Raw genomic sequence first — 24,331 nt, forward strand, 5'->3', positions numbered from 1 at the left:
ATGCTCCCGCACACCCGGCCGCATTTCCTACAGCTGCTGCGTCGTAGACGACTCCAGAGGCACATCATCACACACCAGCTCAGCATTTGCCTGGTCCACTACAGTCCTCTGGCTGCTGGCGCCATCAGCACTCTCTGTCTCTGCCATCTCCTCCAGCGATTGTGACGTGTCCTCTCCACTGTGCCTTGGGACCGTGGAAAGTAAGGAAAATCAGAGGGACCGTGCTGGGCATGTCGACAGGCCCGTTAAGGTAACGGGACAGGTACCTAAGGCGTTTAAGCCATACTTGCCTTCATTAGCCGAGGAATAGAATGTAGGAGCAGGGAGGTCATGTTCCAAGTGCAGAAAATGCTGCCGAGGCCACAGCTATAGTTCTGCATGCAGTTGTGAAATGCGCTTCACGGGAGGGATGTGATTGGAGTGCAGAGAGTGCAGAGGACGCTGACCACGATGCGTGCTGGCCTGGAGAGTTGGAGTTATGAGGAGACAGAGCATAGACTGGGAATATTTGCCCTGGAGCAGTGGAGATTGAGGGGTGACATTATTGAGCTTTATAACATAAACAGAGACAATGGGTTATAAAACAACAGAGAATGCAAGAGTTCAAAGATGATCGAGACCGCATCACTTTATTGAGATTAGTTAATAAATGACATTCTCTATTACGAAACTTAGAAATTTGTTTCACATGAACTGGAAATCACTCTAACTGGAGGAATCTGAAACTAATCAAATGTTTTATTCCAATACCATCCATTTTATACAATGCAATTCCCTTGGATCTGCCCACAAATTCATGTTAAGTAGAGTTTTGTGATGGCTGGGGAAGGCCCCATTCCCACATGAATGTAACCCGATATGCCTACAAATGTGGTCTATGTCAAAAGTGATAGATTCAAATGCCAAATGAAACCCCAGTAAAGCTGGAAGTGTATGAAAAAGGCTTTATTCAATTTGTTCATACTTTACAATGGCCTGGCCTTGTGAAAGGCTGAAGCTTTGCATTGAAAAACGTTGGGGGTTAGCTCCGGAAAAACTCTGTAATCTTTTTCTGCTTAGTGTGCTGCCTTCAGACATGTACAGTACAGTCCACCATGTCATCAAGGCATCTAAACATGTTTTTGGTATTTTCGTGCTGCGGTGTGAAGTCCTGAAGCATTTCTACAGCCTTTGAGCATCAGCTGGGGAAATGGACAGGCGAGCATGTGGGTAATATATGCAGAAACCTGTTGTGAAAAGCATGAGGCAGTAATTTCAAATAACTTTTCAGAGGTAAAGAGAAAGATTTTACATTTTCTAGTGCCTTTCATGACTTCAGGATCCAAATGTGCCTCTATGGTCAATGAAGTACTTTACTTATTGGAAACACAGCAACCAATCTGCACACGCAAGCCCCCACAAACAGTAATAAGATCCTGACCAGTTAATGTTTTATTTACAGTAGACACCAAACCAGGGAGATATCCCCTGCTTTTCATTAAAATAGCACTATGGGTTAATTTACGGTGACCCAAGATTGTAGACAGGCTCCTCTCATGATTAAAATCTCATTTGAAAGACAGCACCTCTGACATTGGAGCACTCCCTCACTACTACACTGGTGTTTTGGCCTAGATTTTATGTTCGAGTCTCATGGAATTGGGCTAGAACCCATAACCTTCTAATCATAAGAGAGAGTTACCACTAAGTCATGGCTAATATCTCAATCAGAGCATGTTTTGCTGTATAGATTTACCCTTTTTGTTTGCTCCTATCTTTTCCAGAAGATTCTGACTTGATTAGTCCTACTGAAAACAGCTGTCCCCTGCTACCTCACTTGTTGGGAATATGAGCTTGCTAGTGATCATGCGCCTGCTATTAGACTCCTGAGGGAATCAATGATAAGTTGAATGGGTATGTTAGCCTGGTGCTTCTTGAATGGTACTAGGACCCCAGCTGTCATGAGCTCAGATCCCACCATGGCAAGTTGAGAAATTGAATAAAATCAGGTAATTTGTGGGATAGTACTGGAAAATAGCCATGGATGGTGCCAAATTACCATATAAAATCCAGCTGGTTCATTAATATCTTCTGGAAATGGAATCTGCCTCTATACTTGGTCTGGCCTACTTGTAACTCTAGCTATCACTCTATGTGGGGACTCTTAATGGCTTTGTGACATTTAAGGATGGGCAATAAATGTGACCTTACTGGTGTCATCTGCTTCCCATGCAACAACATTTAAAAAAATAAATTCCAATATTATCTTCATCCCACTTCCACAAACATGCACTTTATGGCAAGAAACCCCTGTATACATTAACCAAGTATGGCTGATCTTCCCTCCATAGCTCAACAAGGCCGAGACCAGTAATATTCCCCTCCCTCACACTGAGTGCAGTTAACTCAGCAGAACACAAAATCAATCCGGGATCTTTTCGTCTTAACCATTCAGTGCCAAAGCAGTAAGTATAATGAGACCAGGGGCATCCAAAAGCATAACCTAATCACCCTGACTGTTCAGCTCATGAAATGTAGGAAACTCAATTGTGTTTGTCTTTCTCACTGGCAATTTGCAATTCTTTTTTTATTCTTTCTCCTGATCTGGGCGTTGTTGGCAAGGCCAACATTTATTGTTCATCCCTAGTTACCTTTCAGAAGTGGTGGTCTCCCTCCTTCTTGAACCACTGCAGTATCGCAGGTGAAAGTTTTCCCACAGTTCTGTTAGATAGGGAATGCTAGGATTTTGCCCCCACCGACTGTGATGGAATGGCAATATGTGTCCGAGTCAGGATGGTGTTTGACTTGGAGATAATGGTTTTCCCACAGGTCTGCGGTCTTTGTCTTTTTGTGAAAATCGTGGGATTGGGAAGTGTTGCCATTTAATCCTGCGAGTTTAGTGAGCAATCTTCAGGTAGTATGCACTGCAGCCATATTGTGCTGGTGGCAGAGGAAATAGATGCTTAACCTGGTGGGTGGATTGTGTCATGAAAGTGTAATAACTCTCATAATATTGATGTGATTTATTGTAAAGTAGGTTAATTGTGGTGTTTGGATAGTGTGTGTTTGTGTGTGTTTGTGTGTGATTTAATTGAATTGGAGACAGCTCGTCTGGAAGCTTTGATTCATCAAATGGAAGCTAGGTTTGAAATGCTAAATAAGTAAACATGGCTGAAGTTTTAGAATGTGAGGTGAGGAGAATTTGCATTTTTAGATAAATCAGGGTAGTTTGAATTTCAAAGAGATGGCAGGATGTTGCACATAGCCACAGAGGCTAGGCCAAGCAGTGTGTTTATTTTTCCCAAAGGTCACTGATAATATTAGCACCATAAAAAGATTTACATTATGAGGAAAGTAAAGTACAAAAGACGTATGAGATCAATGGAGTTTGCATTAAAAGGGAGAAACATGTATAAAGGAGATTGAAGCTATGTGTCAAGGAAGGTATTGTAAGGTCTACCAGAAGTGTGAAAGCCTCCACTATTTGTGCGTTAAGCTGCTGCCTACAGAAACCGAAGCTGGGAAAAGCCACTTTGAATTCTACTGTCCAGGGTATTGTGTTAACTTGTCTGCATCTGTTTAAATCTATTTTTTTACTGTTGCCTTAACAGGGATGTAACTGGAAGCCAGATTAATTAGGGGCTTTAGGAATTATTATAGTAGTAATTTGTAGACCTATATATGTGCTTGAAATCTTTTCTTTTGTAAATAAATGTTTAATTTAGTTTTCTAAAAAAAATCTTTAAAGTCTTGGTTGACTCATTATGACTGAATTCAGGACTCGTATCTCGAACTAAATACAAATTGCGAAACTGTTCTGATAGCGAGATCAAGTTTCCCTCATGGATTTGATCCAGCACACATCATCTGCCGTGTCATAATAGTTGGCAATCAGGCAGCATGATTATTATCAGTACTGCAGTGCAAGCGTCAGGCGATATTGTGTCCTCCAATCTCGGGAGTGGAGCTTGAACCCACAACCTTCTGGCTTACTGGCATCAGGCCTATTGACTTAACCATAGCTAAAATTGAAAGTTTACTTGAGATAACGTTACAGGCAGAACTTGACTGCTGGATCCACACATTAGGAATTTGGGTCCATCCATTTGGAACAGAAAATCCTCATTATAAGCTTCAGATGTTCAAAACTCTTAAGGCAAGTGCAAATTCCTAAATTTACCCCTTGAATGTCATCCTGAGTACTTCATGAATGCAAAACACTTCAGCATTCCTCTGTGAGAGTGGGGGAGTTAGACCGATTTAAGAAGCAGAACCTCAAAAGTAATAATTTCTGGATTATTACCTGAACCACGTGCAAATTGGCATAGGAGAAATAAGATTAGAGAAATGAATGCATAGCTCAAAGGCTGATGTGGGAGAAGTGGGTTCCGGTTCATGGGGCACTGGCATCAGTATTAGTGAAAGTGGGATCTGTACCATTCAGACAGTCTACACCTGAACTGTGCTGGGGCTGGTGTCCTCGCAAGCCACAAAACTAGCGAAGTAGAGAGAGTTTTAAACTGAATATAAGGGGGAAGGGGTCAAATTTGTAAAGATGTTGTAAACCAAAGAGTTGAGACAAGGCAAGAGAAAACAGGCTGTAATAAAAACAAAAAAACTACTGCGGATGCTGGAAATCCAAAACAAAAACAGAATTACCTGGAAAAACTCAGCAGGTCTGGCAGCATCGGTGGAGAAGAAAAGAGTCGACGTTTCGAGTCCACATGACCCTTCAACAGAAATGAGTATAGTTAGGAGAGGGGTGAAATATAAGCTGGTTTAAGGTGGGGGGCGGGGGGAGAGAAGTTGAGGGTGGGGTGGTTGTAGGGACAAGCAAGCAGTGATAGGAGCAGATAATCAAAAGATGTCACAGACAAAAAGATCAAAGAGGTGTTGAAGGTGGTGATATTATCTAAGAAAAGTGCTAATTAAGAATGGATGGCAGGACACTCAAGGTACAGCTCTAGTGGGGGTGGGGTAGAATGACTGACAAGGTATTAGTTGTAGATTTAAAAATAATGGAAATAGGTGGGAAAAGAAAAATCTATATAAATTATTGAAAAAAATAAAAGGGAGGGGAAAGAAACGGGGTGGGGATGGGGGGAGGGAGTTGAAGATCTAAAGTTGTTGAATGAAAACAGGCTGTGATAGGAAGGGCAAGAGAGTACATTTCTAAGAGTAAATCAGCAGATAAGGCTAGATGCTAAAAAAACTAAATGCTCTGTATCTAAACACACGTAGCATTCAAAACAAAACAGATGAGCTGATAGCGCAAATAGAAATAAATAAGTATGATCTGATAGCCGTTACAGAGAAATGGCTACAGGATGACATAGTTTGGGACCTGAATATTGACGGGTACATGACATTTAGGAAGGTCAGGAAGTTAGCAAAAGGTGGAGGGGTGGCTCTGTTAATTAATCATGGCATTAGCACATTAGAGAGGGGTGATCAAAGTTCAGGAAACCAGGATATAGAAGCGGTTTGGGTTGAGGTGAGGAATGCTGAAGGCAATAAGTCACTTGTAGGAGTGGCGCACAGGTCCCCTAATTGTAACCACACGGTAGGACAGAGTATAAAAGAAGAGGTAATGGGAGCTTGCCAGAAAGGTTCAGCAAAAATCAGGGAGGAAATAAATACAATAACTATCACTAGAGAAAACTAGGGTAACTAATGGGGCTAAAGCCCAATAAGTGCCCTGGACCTGATGGGTTGCATCCTAGGATATTAAAGGAAGTGGCTACAGAGATAGTGGATACACTGGTAGTAATCGTCCAAGAATCCTTAGATTCTGGAAAAGTCCCAGAGGATTGGAGAACGGCCAATGTAACACCCTTATTCAAAAAGGGAGGAAGACAAAAAAACAGGTAACTATAGGCCAGTTAGCTTAACATCTGTCATTGGGAAAATGTTGGAGTTTATTATAAAGGATGTATTAGCAGAGCATTTAGGAATACATAATCTAATCAAGCAGAGTCAGCATGGCTTCATGAAGGGGAAATCATGCCTAACAAATTTATTAGAACTCTTTGAGGAAGTAACAAGCAGGAGAGATAAAGGGGAACCAGTAGATGTAATATATTTGGATTCCAAAATCATTCAATAAGGTACCATGCATACGGATATTTAATAAGGTAAGAGCCCATGGTGTTGGGGATAGTATATTAGTACGGATCGAGGATTGACTAACTAATAGAAGACAGAGAGTTGGGATAAGCGAGGGCATTTTGGGATGGCAACCTGCAAATAGTGGAGTGCCACAGGGATCAGTGCTGGGGCCTCAATTATTTACAATATATATCAATGACTTAGATGAGGGAAGTGAATGTACTACTGTCAAATTTGCAAATGACACAAAAATAGGTGGGAAGGCAAGTGGTGAGGATGACACAAAGAGTCTACAGAGGGATATAGTCAGCTTAAGTGAGTGGGCAAAAACTTGGTAGATGGAATATAATGTGGGAAAATGTGAGGTTATGTACTTTGGCAGGAAGAATAGAGGAGCTGAATGTTATTTAAATGGAGAAAGACTGTGGAAAGCTGCAGCACAGAAGGATTTGGGGGTCCTTGTGCATGAATCACAAAAAGCTAACATACAAGTTCAACAGGTATAAGGAAGGCAAATGGAATGTTGGCCTTTATTTCAAAGGGAATGGAGTATAAAAATAGGGAAGTCTTGCTAAAGCTACACAAGGCACTAATTAGACCACACCTAGAATACTGCGAACAGTTTTGGTCCCCTTATCTAAAGAAAGATATACTGGCATTGGAGGGAGTCCAGAGAAGGTTCACTAGGTTGATCCTGGGTATGGAGGGAATTTCTTATGAGGAGAGGTTGAGCAGGTTGGGCCTGTACACATTGGAGTTTAGAAGAATGAGAGGGGGCCTTACTGAAACATATAGGGCAGAATTTTCCTGTTGGCGTATGGGGGCAGGCCCCGCACATCTGCGCGTAAAATGACGCGTGATGATTCAAAGCAAATCATAAAGACCTCATCTCTGGCCAACACAAAAGTGCTAGTGATAAACCCGTGGTGTGCCTAAGGTGCCTTATGCTTACGTTTCCAGGTGTTACGTCTTGGTGCTGCCCCCTCGCTAGGAGTTTGCATCTGAGATAGCCTGCTAACTCTGCTGTCCTGTTGGACTCAATGACCTTGACGGTCGTCCTCTGGCCAGTGGAGTCTGTGCTGACCTCCCCTGGGAGGGATCTGCCAGCTCCACAGTTGACATCTCCCCAGTCATTGCAGCCTCATGGATGCTACGGTCACTGGGGGAGGGGTGGAGGAGCTGCCGCCCTCATCTGGAGCGCCCTGAGAGGTGCCCGCAGAGACAACAGGCAGCTACTGCGCCAATGTGAGGTCGCTTCGGACCTCCCTGCTCACTGTGGATGGATGGGCACCGAGCTGGGAAGCTTGGTGCCCACACCATCTCCCACACTGGCACTGACCAGCTGAGTCAATGCCAATGTGAGGGCTTGCTGGTCAGGGTGCATCCCCAGGAAGCCCTGATGGGTCTCCTGGAGGAGCGTCTCCACGAGACTCGCCACTCTCTCCATGGACGCATGGCGTTCGGACATGTGGCTCATTGAATCGGCGATCATCCGCGTAGACTCCTCCACCATGGAGACCAAGCCAACAGTTGAAAGTTTATCGGGGGGTAGTCAGGAATGTGGGGTTGAGGTTACATTCAGATCAGTGGCCTACTCCTGCTCCTAATTCGTATGTTTGTATAATGGAGTTAGCTAAAAATGATGATCATAAAATAACATTGAAATACTCAAAAGTCCTAGGTATTGTCAAGCAAGACAATGTGCACTGAAAGTCATTCTCAGTGTAACTCCTTCCTTAAGACACATGAAGCAAAATCAGTACAGGAACCACTGATTCTGTTCCAAAGAAATGGAAAACTTCTCCTTTATTTATGGGGCACTAAACTCCCAGAGAATACATGACCTTGGTCTGATAATTTATTTATCTAGAGTTACAAAGTTCATTGTTGGAACATTATATCACTCTTCAGTTTAACTGCCTCCGACACTTTCACCACTTACTCCAGTGGATTACTAGCCCATCTTTTGAATTGGAATGAAGTTTACCTGAAGATACCTTGAAAAACAGCTGATTTCCAATTTCAACTATTTTAACTCTTCTATCGTTTTGTCCCTTTCAAGTCTTGTTTTGACTGGGATTTTAAAACAAAAAGCACAATGTACAAAATGAGGACTATTATATATTTATGCTGCCTGGTTTTTGCTATAGTTGCAGGTGAGTCTCGATTTGTTATATTCTTCAGTAACATGTTTGCAAATTTGAGTTCAAGTTGTCCCGAAACCTGCCATAGATTTTCCTCCCCATTGTGCCTGGGATGCACCCAGTACCCAAACACGGGGTAGAGGGAACGGGACAGTTATAGATTGTGTCAATTCTCCTCTCATTAGGCAGGAGCTTCAAAATGCGTATGGTCCAGTAATGCCCTGGAGATGCATGCAGTGAGAATGAAGGGAGGTTCCCCTTCCACCTGAAAGGACTGGGTCTCAGGGTCTTCTAGCTATTGAGAAGATGAACAAGATAAAGTTGATACCCCAAATGTCATCACGCGCTGTTTTACACTTGAGCACCCACACTCTGACCTAAAAATTCTGTCCGTAAGCTGTCCTAAGCTGTTGTCTTTTGAAAGGACACCAGTGATCCTCCTTTGAGGACTGGCATCAAATCCCCGGATTTATATAATTAAAGCTGTTTCAGGCAGATGGGCTGCTCACCCATTCAGAGGGCCACCTGAATATCATATCAGGTGGTCAATGGACAACAACGGGGAGGCTGAAAGATAGAAAGAAGTCTGTATGCCTTTTTAAAAGTCTTCTCAATTTCTCCTGGCATCTTCAAAGATTGTGTATACACACTTCCAAGGCTTTTTGTTCTTACATTCCCCTTAAAGTTGTGCGTTGTAGTTTATATTGCCTCTCCTTGTCAGAGATTGAATAGTTTTTAAGGAAGTGCAGAGCCAGGGAAATGGGGAATGGGGTGGAGGATTAGAACACAGGTAAGGTGTATGATAGCATGAAGAGACGAAGGCCGTTTCATGGTGAAAATGGCAAAAGAAGCCCAAGTCTGGAAGTCCCATACCTGAACACGGAAGCTACCATTTACACATGGGGCAGGAATGGGCCAAGGTCTGGATTTGCGCATGCTCATAGAAATCAGCAGCTCCCTCCGTTCACGTCTGATTTTGGTGTGAGAGGTGTCTGAAGCCCGATGTGCACAGATTAGACCTGTTAGAAGCAGGGCTGAACCTTGTGGATTCGTTTGGATAGCCAGGATAACCATTTTGAGAGGTAACATACCCCTTTTGATATGGTCCCGGACTACCTTTTGGAGAGGTCAGGTGCCCTTTGGGCGAGGTCAGGTGCTTTATGGGATAATTTATTTATCTAGAGTTACAAAGTTCCCTTTTGGAACATTATATCACTCTTCAGTTTAACTGCCTCCGACACTTTCACTGCTTACTCCTGTGGATTACTAGCCAATCTTTTGAATTGGGATGAACTTTACCTGAAGGTACCTTGAAAAACAAATGACATTCGAACTTCAACTATTTTAACTCTTCTATCTTTTTGTCACTTGCAAGTCTTCTTTTGACTGGGATTTTAAAACAAAAAGCACAATGTACAAAATGAGGACTATTATATATTTATGCTGCCTGGTTTTTGCTATAGTTGCAGGTGAGTCTCGATATGTTATATTCTTCAGTAATATGTTTGCAAATTGAGTTCATGTTTCCCCGAAACTTGCCATAGATTTTCCTCCCCATTGTGCCTGGGATGCACCCAGTACCCAAACACAGGGTAGAGGGAACGGGACAGTTATAGATTGTGTCAATTCTCCTCTCATTAGGCAGGAGCCTCAAAATGCGTATGGTCCAGTAATGCCCTGGAGATGCATGCAGTGAGAATGAAGGGAGGTTCCCCTTCCACCTGAAAGGACTGGGTCTCAGGGTCTTCTAGCTATTGGGAAGATAAGCAAGATAACGTTGATACACCAAACTGTTTAGTGGATTCACCCTGGGAAACATTAGGCTCAGGCAGCATCATAATTAGTTTTCCTCTATCAGCGAGGTTAGGAATCTTGGTGTTTCAATTCTTCAGAGACAGAACCGTGAAATTCGTTAAACACTTCCACGCCCAACCCCGAAAAAGTAGGACCTTGGGCCTGAATTTCACACTCCCTTGTAAGTGGGTTTTTAGGCGGGTGGGGGGAGGAGCATGAAATTGAAGGAACGGGATCCTCTCCGGGTTCCCGCCCGCCCTGACCTCGCAGCGATTTTACACTGGGGCGGGCAAGGCCTCGGACAGGAAGCCCACCGTTGCCCCAATTGAGGCCATTAAGTGGCCAATTATTGGGCACTTAAGGGCTGTTTCCCAACCAGTCTCAATTTTGAGGCTGATGGGAGGATTTACCAGGCATGGGGGAAGCCTGATAAAGAACGGGCTTAGACTTAAGGTGGGAAGCGGGTTGGGGCATCTCCATCAGAAGCCCCTTTCTGACTGCGGGTGCTCCCCTTCCCCTTAAGGTCCAGTGGCCGCTGGACCTACCGCAAACCCCCGTACCAGCTTCTCCCCTGACACCCCAATCGCCCACTTTGCACCCCCTAGGCATTCCCTTCCCTCCTGGGACCCCTTAAACTTACCTTATCCTCTGGTCCTGGGACTTAGGCTCAGGCATATTGATGGACTTGCTCTTCAGTTCACTGTAGCTCATATCGCTGCAAGGACTGTACAGCTGCTGGCCAATCAGATTGAGTGAGGGGCTTTCAGTCAACTGAAGCTCATTCGAGTGTGAAATAGCTGCGGGGCACTCGGAGTCTGGAAGGGAGACCCGCCATCCAAAAAATTCAGGCCTTGGGGATTCTGATACACAATTATCCTGTGCCCGATGCTTCCAATACAGGCAACATGCAAAACACATTTTGAAGGCAAAATGGTCTTCAAAACGCCAAAAAACCAGCTGCTGCAAAGTTGAGTTTTTCAGCCAGAGTTTTTGGGACAGTTTGTGCCCAAAGGATTTCTGTGCTGTTAAAACACAGGCAAGTTAGAAGTATCAGAAAGCTTGAACATTCACATCTGGTGAGGAGAAGAAGACTTTGAAACAGCATGGAATTTGTTACAGCCAATTTTTACATCCAGGCAAAAAGAGTAGAAGGGCAGAAATTTTACCTCGTCACGTGGGTGCGGCGGGCGAGCCCGGGAGCGGCTGCAAAACCGACCGCCCCCCGCAATCGGGCCCCCATCACAATTCCACGCTGGCTGGCCAATTAACGGCCAGCCAGTGTGAAAGGCGCGCTCAGAGACTCAACGCTGCCGGGATGGTGAGGGGAGGGGGGCAAGCGCGGAAGTTTCAGCATGCGCGTGTGGGTGAGCTCAATGAAAGCACCCTGAAGGCACAGAGCTGAAGATTTATAACATTAAAAATAAAGTAGAAGGGAGCTGAAGATTTATAACATTAAAAATAAAGTTTTAAAAAATAAGGTAAACATGTCCCCCACATGAGCAGGGACATGTTATATAATGAGATTTGAACATTTTTATTTCATTTTTAATTAACATCGTAAACCACATCCTGCCCGAGGATGAGGTTGCCTCAAAAATCCAGAAGCCGCTTGGACTTTTCGCCCGCCCGACAACCGTCAGGTTGGACGGGTAGGGGAAACTCCGATGTTTAATAGGCCTTTTAATTTTCGGTGGGCACGCTGCCGACTCTCGTGTGCGCCTGCCGACCGAAATACCGCATGAGTATGCGATGACATCAGGACACTCACCCGATGTCATCGCGCACTATTTTACTCTCATTCGGGTCAGGTGCGTGCCCGCCCGACGACGGACAAATTCTGCCCTAAGAGTTTAAGTGCAGAAACTCCACATGAACAAATTCCTTTTCTATCTTTTCCAATGATAATTCTTTCTATTAAGTGAATTACCGCTCAATTAATCTAAAGTTTAAATGCATTGCCAAGGTCTGGATTTGCACTGTCTTGCTAAATTTGACATGTGAAGTGTGGTTTACAAGTGTTTTTGTCCTGGTTTCATCTTGACCGTAGTAGTATAGGTGTAGTAGTAACCAATACATCTTTCCCATTTCCCCAAACAAATGTTACCCTGGCATATTTACAGGGCTGATCTATATTATACAAGTCTCTGAGGAGGGCAACTTTCAAACATTGAAAATATTCAAGTATCAAGTATTGAAAAGTCAGGTACACAGTCCATTCTTTGGTGCCAGTGCAGGGCTTGGATCTTGGCGACACACTTAAGATGAGTTGAGGGGGAGAGACACAGGTTTACCCTTGCTGGGACTTGATGATTCTTGAAGGGAAGGAAATCAGCTGTTCACACGCTGAGCTGGCTGGCCTGAGAGGATGAGGAGGAGAGAGAACCTGGGACTGGGGCAAGGGTGGGTGGGTGGGTTGGGGTGAAATATCCTCAAACTGGTAATGGGTCAGAGTTTATTGGAGGGGTGAGCTGTGTGGGTGTGGAGTGAGATGAGATTCCAAAGCAAAATTCACCAGTCACTCCTTGCCCCACGAAAATAACATAGGGAAGGATTTTTAGGTCGGCCAGCCCGGGAGTGTCCAGGGAATCGACTGCCACCCGCGATCGGCCACTGGCTGCAATTTCATGTTCCCTGGTCAATTAGTGGGCAGCCAGCGTGAAGCACGCGCTGAAATGCCCAGGGCTGCCGGGGTGGGAGCGGGAGGAGGGCAAGTGCTGACGTGAGCGTGGGGCAGCTGCCTCAGGGAGCTGAAGAATTTATAACCAATAAATAAAGATTTTAAAATCCGGGAAAAAATGTCTACACATCAGAATCAGTCACCTGACACATACATGATGAAAATGATGTCCATACATTTTTATTTTATTTCTATTTAATAACGGAAACCTCATCCCACTCTTGGGTGAGGTTTCATCAAAAATGTCCGCCTGACAGATTTGCCTGTCCGATTGGACGGACCATGAAAAATCGGGGACAATTGGAACTTTAATGGGCTTAATTGCCCTCTTAATTGTTGGTGAGCGCGCTTCCGACATCGTGCGTGCCCGCTGACTGAAATATCACGCGAGCGCGTGATAACATCGGGACGCACACCCAACGTCATCACACGCTGTTTTACGCTTGAGCACCCGCACTCTGACCTAAAAATTCTGTCCGTAAGCTGTTGTCTTTTGAACGGACACCAGTGATCCTCCTTTGAGGACTGGCATCAAATCCCCGGATTTATATAATTAAAGCTGTTTCAAGCAGGTGGGCTGCTCACCCATTCAGAGGGCCACCTGACTATCATATCAGGTGGTCAATGGACAACAACGGGGAGGCTGAAAGATAGAAAGAAGTCTGTATGCCTTTTTAAAAGTCTTCTGACTTCAGCAGCGCTGAACCTTGTGGATTCGTTTGGCATGAGTTGGCATGGATCGGGCATGGAAGAGTGTGTGGGGGGGTGAGGGAGTGTGAGGGGTGAGGGCCATGTGAAGGAATGCAGCTATAAATATGAAGTTTTAAGAGAATCCAGCAATAAATTCAGAATTATAAGATTAAGAAGAGTGATTCTCCTATGAAGTAGGGATTAAAAATTAAAGGCAGAATTCATCTGCTGGACAAAGGTTCAGAAACTATAAACATGCATGGGCATAATTATATGCTCAAGGACACTAACATAGTATGACATAGGGTATGTTATATCCTCTAACACAAGACAGTTCCCCATAAAAACAGAAACTGGCCTCTACAGCATCTCAGCAAGGCATTGATAAATTGTTAGATCCCACAATCTAACAATAGATTATCTTAAGGATGACCCGAAATAACTTGTTAAATGAATCCTGGAAATTGAGTATAGTGACCACCACCCATGCTCCTCAGTATCCTGTTTGCTTGAAGGATGTTGACTAAAGCGAAGGATATTGACTAAAACAAAGCATGCTGCCCAGCATGTGTGCTCAACATGTTTCCTACTGGTTTAGCTCTTTCATGGTATAAATATTGGAACCACATGGCGTCTCTCACATGTAAAAGTATGGCTTCTGAAGTGTAGATATAATAGTTCTCCCCATAATTAACTCTGTAGCCTTCTACTCAGGGATTTAACTTAAATACTACTTTAAATATTGATGGATATCTTGAATATATCTCTGTAATATCATTAAGACCTAGATTCTCTCATACAAATAAAATTATACTTTCTTTTCCTAGAACTGTGAAAGTTAAAAAAACTATCTGGAGGATGGTAATATTCTTTGGTGGTTCCTTTCCTTCTGGCATAGTTAGATCAGTTCTTCAGACCCATTTAAGTGTCTGTGTGAGGCCTGTCATTCTCACCATTAAGTGAGAGTGATCATCCGAGGAGCACGCCTGACCCAGAATAGTCCCAAAAAGGGCCAAGGATTAAAATCCACTTCAGCTGGAGGACTGATTTATGCTTTTCTGTTTATAACCATAGGAATCAGTGAATCCAACTCAAGATGTCCCATAGTAACCAGTGAAAACACCTCAACAACTATCACAGAAACAAGCAAGACCATCTCAACACCTAACACAGAAACCAGTGAAACCACATCAACATCTGCCATAGAAATCAGCGAAACCACCTTAACACATACCACAGAAACCAGCGAAACAACCTTCACACCTATCACAGAATGCACCGAAAAAACCTCAATACATACCACAGAAAACAGTGAAATAATCTCAACACCTGCCACAGAAACCAGCGATACCACCTCAAGACATACTACAGAAGCCAGCGAAACCACCTCAGTACATGCCACAGAAACCAACGATACCAACTCAGCACCTACCACAGAAACCAGTGAAACCACCTCAACACCTACCACAGAAACCAGTGAAACCACCTCAACACCTACCACAGAAACCAGTGAAACCACCTCAACACCTAACACAGAAACCAGGGAACCCACCTCAACATCTAACACAGAAACCAGTGAAACCACAGCAACACCTACCATAGAAATCAGTGAAACCACCTTAACACCTACGACAGAAACCAGCAAAACCACCTCAACACATACCACAGAAACCAGTGAAACAACCTTCACACCTGTCACAGAATGCACCGAAAACACCTCAACACCTCCCACAGAAATCAACGAAAGCACCTCAACACCTCAAGTAGAAATCAGCGAAACCACCTCAACACCTAGCACAGAAACCAGTGAAACCACCTCAGCACCTACCACAGAAACCCGTGAAACCACATCAACACCTCCCATAGATACAAACAAAACCACCTTAACACCTACGACACAAACCAACGAAACCACCTCAACACCTACCACAGAAACCAGCGAAATAACCTCAACACCTCCCATCGAAACCAGCGAAACCACCTCAACACCTACCACAGAAACCAGCAAAACCACCTCAACACCTACCACAGAAGCCAGCGAAACCACCTCAGCACCTACCATAGGAACCAGCGAAACCACCTCAACACGGACCACAGAAACCAGCAAAACCACCTCAACACCTACCACAGAAACCAGCGAATCCGCCTCTGCACCTACCACAGGAACTAGCAAAACCACTTCAACACCGATCACAGAAACCAGCAAAACCACCTCAACACCTACCACAGGAACCAGCGAAACCACCTCAACACCTCCTACAGAAACCAGCAAAACCACCTCAACACCTACCACAGAAACCAGAAAAACCACCTCAACACCTGCCACAGAAACCAGTAAAACCACCTCAACACCTACCACAGAAACCAGCAAAACCACCTCAACACCTACCACAGAAACCAGCAAAACCAACTCAATAACTACCACAAAAGCCAGCAAAACTAGCTCAGCACCTACCATAGGAACCAGTGAAACCACATCAGCACCTAACACAGAAACCAGTGAAACCACATCAACATCTGCCATAGAAATCAGCGAAACCACCTCAACACCTACCACAGAAACCAGCGAAATAACCTCAACACCTCCCATCGAAACCAGCGAAACCACCTCAAATCCTTCCACAGAAACCAGCGAAAACATCTTGGCACCTACCACAGAAACCAGTGAGACCACCTCAACACCTACCACAGAAACCAGCGAAAACATCTTGGCACCTACCACAGAAACCAGTGAAACCACCTCAACACCTACCACAAAAACCAGTGAAACCACCTCAACACCTACCACAGAAACCAGTGAAACCACCTCAACACCTACCACAGAAACCAGTGAAACCACCTCAACACCTAACACAGAAACCAGTGAAACCACATCAACATCTGCCATAGAAATCAGCGAAACCACCTTAACACATACCACAGAAACCAGCGAAACAACCTTCACACCTATCACAGAATGCACCGAAAAAACCTCAACACATACCACAGAAAACAGTGAAATAACCTCAACACCTGCCACAGAAACCAGCGATACCACCTCAAGATATACTACAGAAGCCAGCGAAACCACCTCAGTACATGCCACAGAAACCAGCGATACCAACTCACTACCTACCACAGAAACCAGTGAAACCACCTCAACACCTACCACAGAAACCAGCAAAACCACCTCAACACATACCACAAAAACCAGCGAAACAACCTTCACACCTCTCACAGAATGCACCGAAAACACCTCAACACCTACCACAGAAACCAGCGAAATAACCTCAACACCTCCCATCAAAACCAGCGAAACCACCTCAACACCTACCACAGAAACGAGCAAAACCACCTCAACACCTACCACAGAAGCAGGCGAAACCACCTCAGCACCTACCATAGGAACCAGTGAAACCACCTCAACACGGACCACAGAAACCAGGGAACCCACCTCAACACCTACCACAGAAACCAGCAAAACCACCTCAATACCTGCCACAGAAATCAGCGAAAGCACCTCAACACCTCAAGTAGAAATCAGCGAAACCACCTCAACACCTGCCACAGGAAGCAGTGAAACCACCTCAACACCTACAACAGAAAACAGCGAAACAACCTACACACCTGTTACCGAATGCACCAAAAACACCTCAACACCTACCACAGAAAACAATGAAACCACATCAACACCTACCACAGAAACCAGCGAAATAACATCAACACCTCCCATCGAAACCAGTGAAACCACCTCAACACCTACCACAGAAACCAGTGAAACCACCTCAGCGCCCACCACAGAAACCAGTGAAACCACCTCAACACCTCAAGTAGAAATCAGTGAAACCACCTCAACACCTAGCACAGAAACCAGTGAAACCACCTCAGCACCTACCACAGAAACCCGTGAAACCACATCAACACCTCCCATAGATACAAGCAAAACCACCTTAACACCTACGACACAAACCAACGAAACCACCTCAACACCTACCACAGAAACCAGCGAAATAACCTCAACACCTCCCATCGAAACCAGCGAAACCACCTCAACACCTACCACAGAAACCAGCAAAACCACCTCAACACCTACCACAGAAGCCAGCGAAACCACCTCAGCACCTACCATAGGAACCAGCGAAACCACCTCAACACGGACCACAGAAACCAGGGAACCCACCTCAACACCTACCACAGAAACCAGCGAATCCGCCTCTGCACCTACCACAGGAACTAGCAAAACCACTTCAACACCGATCACAGAAACCAGCAAAACCACCTCAACACCTACCACAGGAACCAGCGAAGCCACCTCAACACCTCCTACAGAAACCAGCAAAACCACCTCAACACCTACCACAGAAACCAGAAAAACCACCTCAACACCTGCCACAGAAACCAGTAAAACCACCTCAACACCTACCACAGAAACCAGCAAAACCACCTCAACACCTACCACAGAAACCAGCAAAACCAACTCAATAACTACCACAAAAGCCAGCAAAACTAGCTCAGCACCTACCATAGGAACCAGTGAAACCACATCAGCACCTACCATAGAAACCAGGGAACCCACCACAACACCTATCACAGAAACAAACAAAACCATCTCAACACCTCCCACAGAAATCAGCGAAAGCACCTCAACACCTACCACAGGAATCAGTGAAACCTCCTTAATACCTACGACAGAAACCAGAAAAACCACCTCAACACCTACCACAAGAAGCAGTGAAACCACCTCAACACCTAACACAGAAACCAGTGAAACCACATCAACATCTGCCATAGAAATCAGCGAAACCACCTCAACACCTACCACAGAAACCAGCGAAATAACCTCAACACCTCCCATCGAAACCAGCGAAACCACCTCAAATCCTTCCACAGAAACCAGCGAAAACATCTTGGCACCTACCACAGAAACCAGTGAGACCACCTCAACACCTACCACAGAAACCAGCGAAAACATCTTGGCACCTACCACAGAAACCAGTGAAACCACCTCAACACCTACCACAAAAACCAGTGAAACCACCTCAACACCTACCACAGAAACCAGTGAAACCACCTCAACACCTACCACAGAAACCAGTGAAACCACCTCAACACCTAACACAGAAACCAGTGAAACCACATCAACATCTGCCATAGAAATCAGCGAAACCACCTTAACACATACCACAGAAACCAGCGAAACAACCTTCACACCTATCACAGAATGCACCGAAAAAACCTCAACACATACCACAGAAAACAGTGAAATAACCTCAACACCTGCCACAGAAACCAGCGATACCACCTCAAGATATACTACAGAAGCCAGCGAAACCACCTCAGTACATGCCACAGAAACCAGCGATACCAACTCACTACCTACCACAGAAACCAGTGAAACCACCTCAACACCTACCACAGAAACCAGCAAAACCACCTCAACACATACCACAAAAACCAGCGAAACAACCTTCACACCTCTCACAGAATGCACCGAAAACACCTCAACACCTACCACAGAAACCAGCGAAATAACCTCAACACCTCCCATCAAAACCAGCGAAACCACCTCAACACCTACCACAGAAACGAGCAAAACCACCTCAACACCTACCACAGAAGCAGGCGAAACCACCTCAGCACCTACCATAGGAACCAGTGAAACCACCTCAACACGGACCACAGAAACCAGGGAACCCACCTCAACACCTACCACAGAAACCAGCAAAACCACCTCAATACCTGCCACAGAAATCAGCGAAAGCACCTCAACACCTCAAGTAGAAATCAGCGAAACCACCTCAACACCTGCCACAGGAAGCAGTGAAACCACCTCAACACCTACAACAGAAAACAGCGAAACAACCTACACACCTGTTACCGAATGCACCAAAAACACCTCAACACCTACCACAGAAAACAATGAAACCACATCAACACCTACCACAGAAACCAGCGAAATAACATCAACACCTCCCATCGAAACCAGTGAAACCACCTCAACACCTACCACAGAAACCAGTGAAACCACCTCAGCGCCCACCACAGAAACCAGTGAAACCACCTCAACACCTCAAGTAGAAATCAGTGAAACCACCTCAACACCTAGCACAGAAACCAGTGAAACCACCTCAGCACCTACCACAGAAACCCGTGAAACCACATCAACACCTCCCATAGATACAAGCAAAACCACCTTAACACCTACGACACAAACCAACGAAACCACCTCAACACCTACCACAGAAACCAGCGAAATAACCTCAACACCTCCCATCGAAACCAGCGAAACCACCTCAGCACCTACCACAGAAACCACCGAAACCATCTCGGCACCTACTACAGAAACCAGTGAAACCACCTCAACACCTACCACAGAAACTAGCGGAAGCACCTCATCACCTACCACAGATATCAGCGAAAGCACCTCAACACCTCAAGTAGAAATCAGCGAAACCACCTCAACACCTAGCACAGAAACCAGTGAAACCACCTCAGCACCTACCACAGAAACCCGTGAAACCACATCAACACCTCCCATAGATACAAGCAAAACCACCTTAACACCTACGACACAAACCAACGAAACCACCTCAACACCTACCACAGAAACCAGCGAAATAACCTCAACACCTCCCATCGAAACCAGCAAAACCACCTCAGCACCTACCACAGAAACCACCGAAACCATCTCGGCACCTACTACAGAAACCAGTGAAACCACCTCAACACCTACCACAGAAACTAGCGGAAGCACCTCATCACCTACCACAGATATCAGCGAAAGCACCTCAACACCTCAAGTAGAAATCAGCGAAACCACCTCAACACCTGCCACAAACACCAGCGAAACCACCTCAGCACCTACCACAGGAAGCAGTGAAACAATCTCAACACATAACACAGAAGCCAGTGAAACCATATCAACACCTACCATAGATACCAGCGAAACCACCTTAACACCTATGACAGAAACCAGCAAAACCACCTCAACACCTACCACAGCAACAAATGAATCTACCTCAACACCTACCACAGAAACCAGCGAAAGCACCGCAATACCTCCAGTAGAAACCAGCAAAACCACCTCAACACCTACCACAGAAACCAGCAAAACGACCTCAGCACCTTCCACAGGAAGCAGTGAAACCATCTCAACACCTAACACAGAAACCAGTGAAACCACATCAACACCTACCATAGATATAAGCAAAACCACCTTAACACCTATGACAGAAACCAGCGAAACCACCTCAACACCTACCACAGAAATCAGCGAATCCGCCTCTGCACCTACCACAGGAACTAGCAAAACCACTTCAACACCGATCACAGAAACCAGCAAAACCACCTCAACACCTACCACAGGAACCAGCAAAACCACCTCAACACCTACCACAGGAACCAGCGAAACCACCTCAACACCTCCTACGGAAACCAGCAAAACCACCTCAACAACTACCACAAAAGCCTACACCTCCACCTCCCCTACCACAGTACCTACTACTGCAACCATTAAACAGATCAAGACAACTGCTGCCACAACTCGTCCTACAACTGTTGCACCTACCAGCAGAATTTCTACAACAACTGATGACAATGAACATGGTAACGGTATTAACTTAACTTTATTTTTGAACTGTTTGGCTCAATACAGAGTGCCCCAAAAACTTTGTTTTGCCCATGTTCTACTTTCACGTGTTTTAAATTTTTCTAATGAAGTTCAGTATTTTTAAGGGTTTGCAAAGAGTAACCTTAGACACGATACCTGATTATCACTGGAATAAGGATGGGTAACAGCACTGGTTACATCCGCCTGGTAAAAGAGGCCCAATCAGTTTTTGTGCTTCAACAGCATTTTAATGTGCATGGCAACTTGCCAATGATTAATGAACACCAACGCTCTGAGGAAGTGGTGTGGGAAATCCAAATGTAGTTCCATAAAATGGAACTGTATGCTTCAGAATAAAGTGGAAAGACAACTGAAATCGGTCAGTAGGTCTGATTTATCTTTGCTTCCTCAAAATTAATTGTAGAATTTGGTTTTCAAAAACATTTGAGCAGCTTCCAGAGTCCAGTCAGGGCAATTTCTTTGGTCATGATATCTTTTGTTCTACTCAGGAGCGCACACAGCAAATTCTCCAAATATCCAGCTCATTCTCCATTTGCAGTTTACCTCTATTATCCACATTATCCTCCATTATGCAGATTACCTCCATAAGCCATTCTTTCGTCAACAATGCAGTTTGTCTACCACTATCCAGTTTGTTCACCATTATCCAGATTGACCTCTATTATCTGTCTTGGTCTCCATTATCCATTTTACTTCCATTATCCAGTTTGTTTTATCATTATTAAGTTGTCCTCCATTATCAAGTTCCATTATCCATTTAGCCTTTCATTATCAGGTTTTGTTTCCATTATCAAGTTTAATAACCATTATCAATTTTGTCTTCCCGGGTCCAGTTTTACTACTGTCCATTTTTTCCAACAATGTCCACCTTGTCCTCCATTATCTAATCCTTCTTCCATTATCCATATCTAGCTCCATTATCAGTTTGACTGCCATTGACCATCCTGTCCTCCATTAAACAATTTTACCTCTCTTATCCAATTTTTTTTTGTTTATCCATTTTTGCTTCCATTATCCATTTGGTTCTCCATTATTCACTTTGACATCCATTTTTGTCTGAGCCTCCATTATCCATTTCATCTCCATTATGCAGTTATGTCTCCATATTCATTTTAAGCTCCATTACCAAGCGAGTCCTTATCCACAGTGAACTCCATTATCCAATTTTACCTCCATTTCCCAGTTTGAACTCCATTATGCAGATCAACCTCCATTGTCAATCTTTTCTGTCTTTATCCAATTTTGGACTTCATTGTGCAGTTTGGCCTAGATTTTCCAGTTTGTCCTCCATTATCCATCTTTCACTCCGTTATATAGTTTGACTCCAATATACAGTTTGTCCTCCATTAACAAGCTTGTCTTCCATTGTTCATTTTCCTCTCCAATATCTTTTGCTGCCTCCATTATCTAGTTTGACCTCAATTATCCACGTCTCCTCCATTTTCCAGTTTGACCTCAATAATTCAGTTTGACCTCCAATAGCCACACTTGTTCTCCAATGTCTATCCTGCCCTCCTTTAAAACTATATTGTACACCGTGTCCTCAGTTATACTGTTTGTCCTCCATTATGCAATTTAAACTTAATTATCCAGTTTGACCTCCTGCGGTTTCCCTTCCAGCATCGCGTTTGTCTGCCATTATCCATCTTGCCCTCTATTATCCAGTTTGACTCAATTTGACCTCTATTATCCAGTTTGACTCAATTTGACCTCTATTATCCAGCTTGTCCTCCATTATCTGATACCCTCCAGTGTCAAAAAGTCAGTCAAAGCCAATGTCCAAGTTCATATGTGAACAATGGCTAGTTGGTAGGGAATGATGACAGCGACCATTGAGCAAGGCCCCAATACAAATACGTTCCTACAGTAGAGGGAGACAGGGTTGGAAAATCAAAAACATTGAATGTTCTTATTTCATGAGCCTATTCAATAACCACGTATTATTTGAAATACTATTGTTATTTCTAGATCATCGTTGTAAGAATGGAGGGACTTGGGATGAAGATGACAAGGAATGTGACTGCCCTGATGACTACTACGGGGACCATTGTGAATATGTAATTGGTGAGTTTATTTTAAGACTAGTTTTACTTTTTGATGTTATTGTTTTGTGTGTTTACTCCACTTTTTTCGATACTTTTACCTAATTAAAAAGCTATCTGTATCAGTTATCACAGTATCCACTTGCGCCACCACCCCCCAACCCCAGAGCGAGAATATTCCAGATTTTAAATAACCTGGTGTAAAAAACAGCTTCCTGATTTTGCTTCTGAATTTTAAGATTTATAAAATTCATTTATAAGATGTGGGTGTCGCTGGCTAGGCCAGCATTTATTGCCCATCCCTAATTGCCCTTGTTCAGAGGGCTTTTAAGAGTCAACCACATTGCTGTGGGTCTGGAGTCACATGTAGGATGACAGATTTCCTTCCTTCAGACTTTTTATTCCAGACTTTCAATTGCATTCAAATTCCACCATCTGCCATGATTCCAACCTGAGTCCCCAGGGAATTCCCCTGTGTCTATGGAATACCAGTCCAGTGACAATGCCACGACACCAGCTGCTCCCCTCATGCTCCCTCATTCTGGATTGCCCACTAGAGGAGATAATTGTCTTTATTAATCCTCTGAAATCCTTTTGACATTAAAAAACATAAGATCACCCCTCACTATGGGTGTACATTTTCTTTTTATTCATTCAAGGCATGTGCGCTTCACTGGCTAGGCCAGCATTTATTTATTTATTTATTTTTTTTGTAAAAATATACTTTATTCATAAAAAATCTTCAATCACATTCAAAACCATTTCAAAAACAACATTACAAGGGTACAATCCAGGTTAAACTTTTACAAAATGTATCACCAGGTGCATCAGTACAAACAATATTACAATCATTTACAGCCTTTCATTTTGATCTGTACAGCCCGAGGGGCTCTAAACAGTTCCCAGTCTCTCGGTGCGCTGTGGTAAAAAGGTCTTAGACAGCGACCCTTCCCCGTTGCGCCTTTGCGGCAGCTGCCCCAAGCTTTAGTGCGTCCCTCAGCACGTAGTCCTGGACTTTGGATTGTGCCAGTCCGCAACAATCGGTCGGGGACAACTCTTTGTGCTGGAAGACCAACAAGTTTCGGGCAGACCAAAGCGCGTCTTTCACCGAGTTGATGATCCTCCAGCTGCAGTCGATGTTTGTCTCGGTGTGTGTCCCTGGGAACAGCCCGTAGAGCACAGAGTCCTGTGTCACAGAACTGCTCGGGATGAACCTCGACAGCAACCACTGCATCTCTCTCCAGACTTTCTTTGCAAAGGCACAATCCACAAGGAGGTGAACAACGGT

The 24,331-nt window shown here is 44.4% G+C and overlaps 1 protein-coding gene across 1 annotated transcript in view; it reads left to right on the forward strand.

Moving 5' to 3' along the window:
* The first annotated feature begins 9,038 nt into the window (after positions 1 to 9,038).
* Positions 9,039 to 24,331, forward strand: part of LOC144671705 (uncharacterized) — a 49,473-nt gene continuing 34,180 nt past the window's right edge. Inside the window, exons 1-3 of the mRNA XM_078533719.1 lie at positions 9,039 to 9,210; positions 16,084 to 20,976; positions 22,970 to 23,065. Of these exons, the coding sequence (XP_078389845.1) occupies positions 9,039 to 9,210; positions 16,084 to 20,976; positions 22,970 to 23,065 (5,161 nt within the window). The remainder of the gene's footprint in view (positions 9,211 to 16,083; positions 20,977 to 22,969; positions 23,066 to 24,331) is intronic.

This window comes from Cetorhinus maximus, chromosome 34 (genome assembly GCF_964194155.1).
Source record: "Cetorhinus maximus chromosome 34, sCetMax3.hap1.1, whole genome shotgun sequence".
Classification (NCBI taxonomy): Eukaryota; Metazoa; Chordata; class Chondrichthyes; order Lamniformes; family Cetorhinidae; genus Cetorhinus; species Cetorhinus maximus.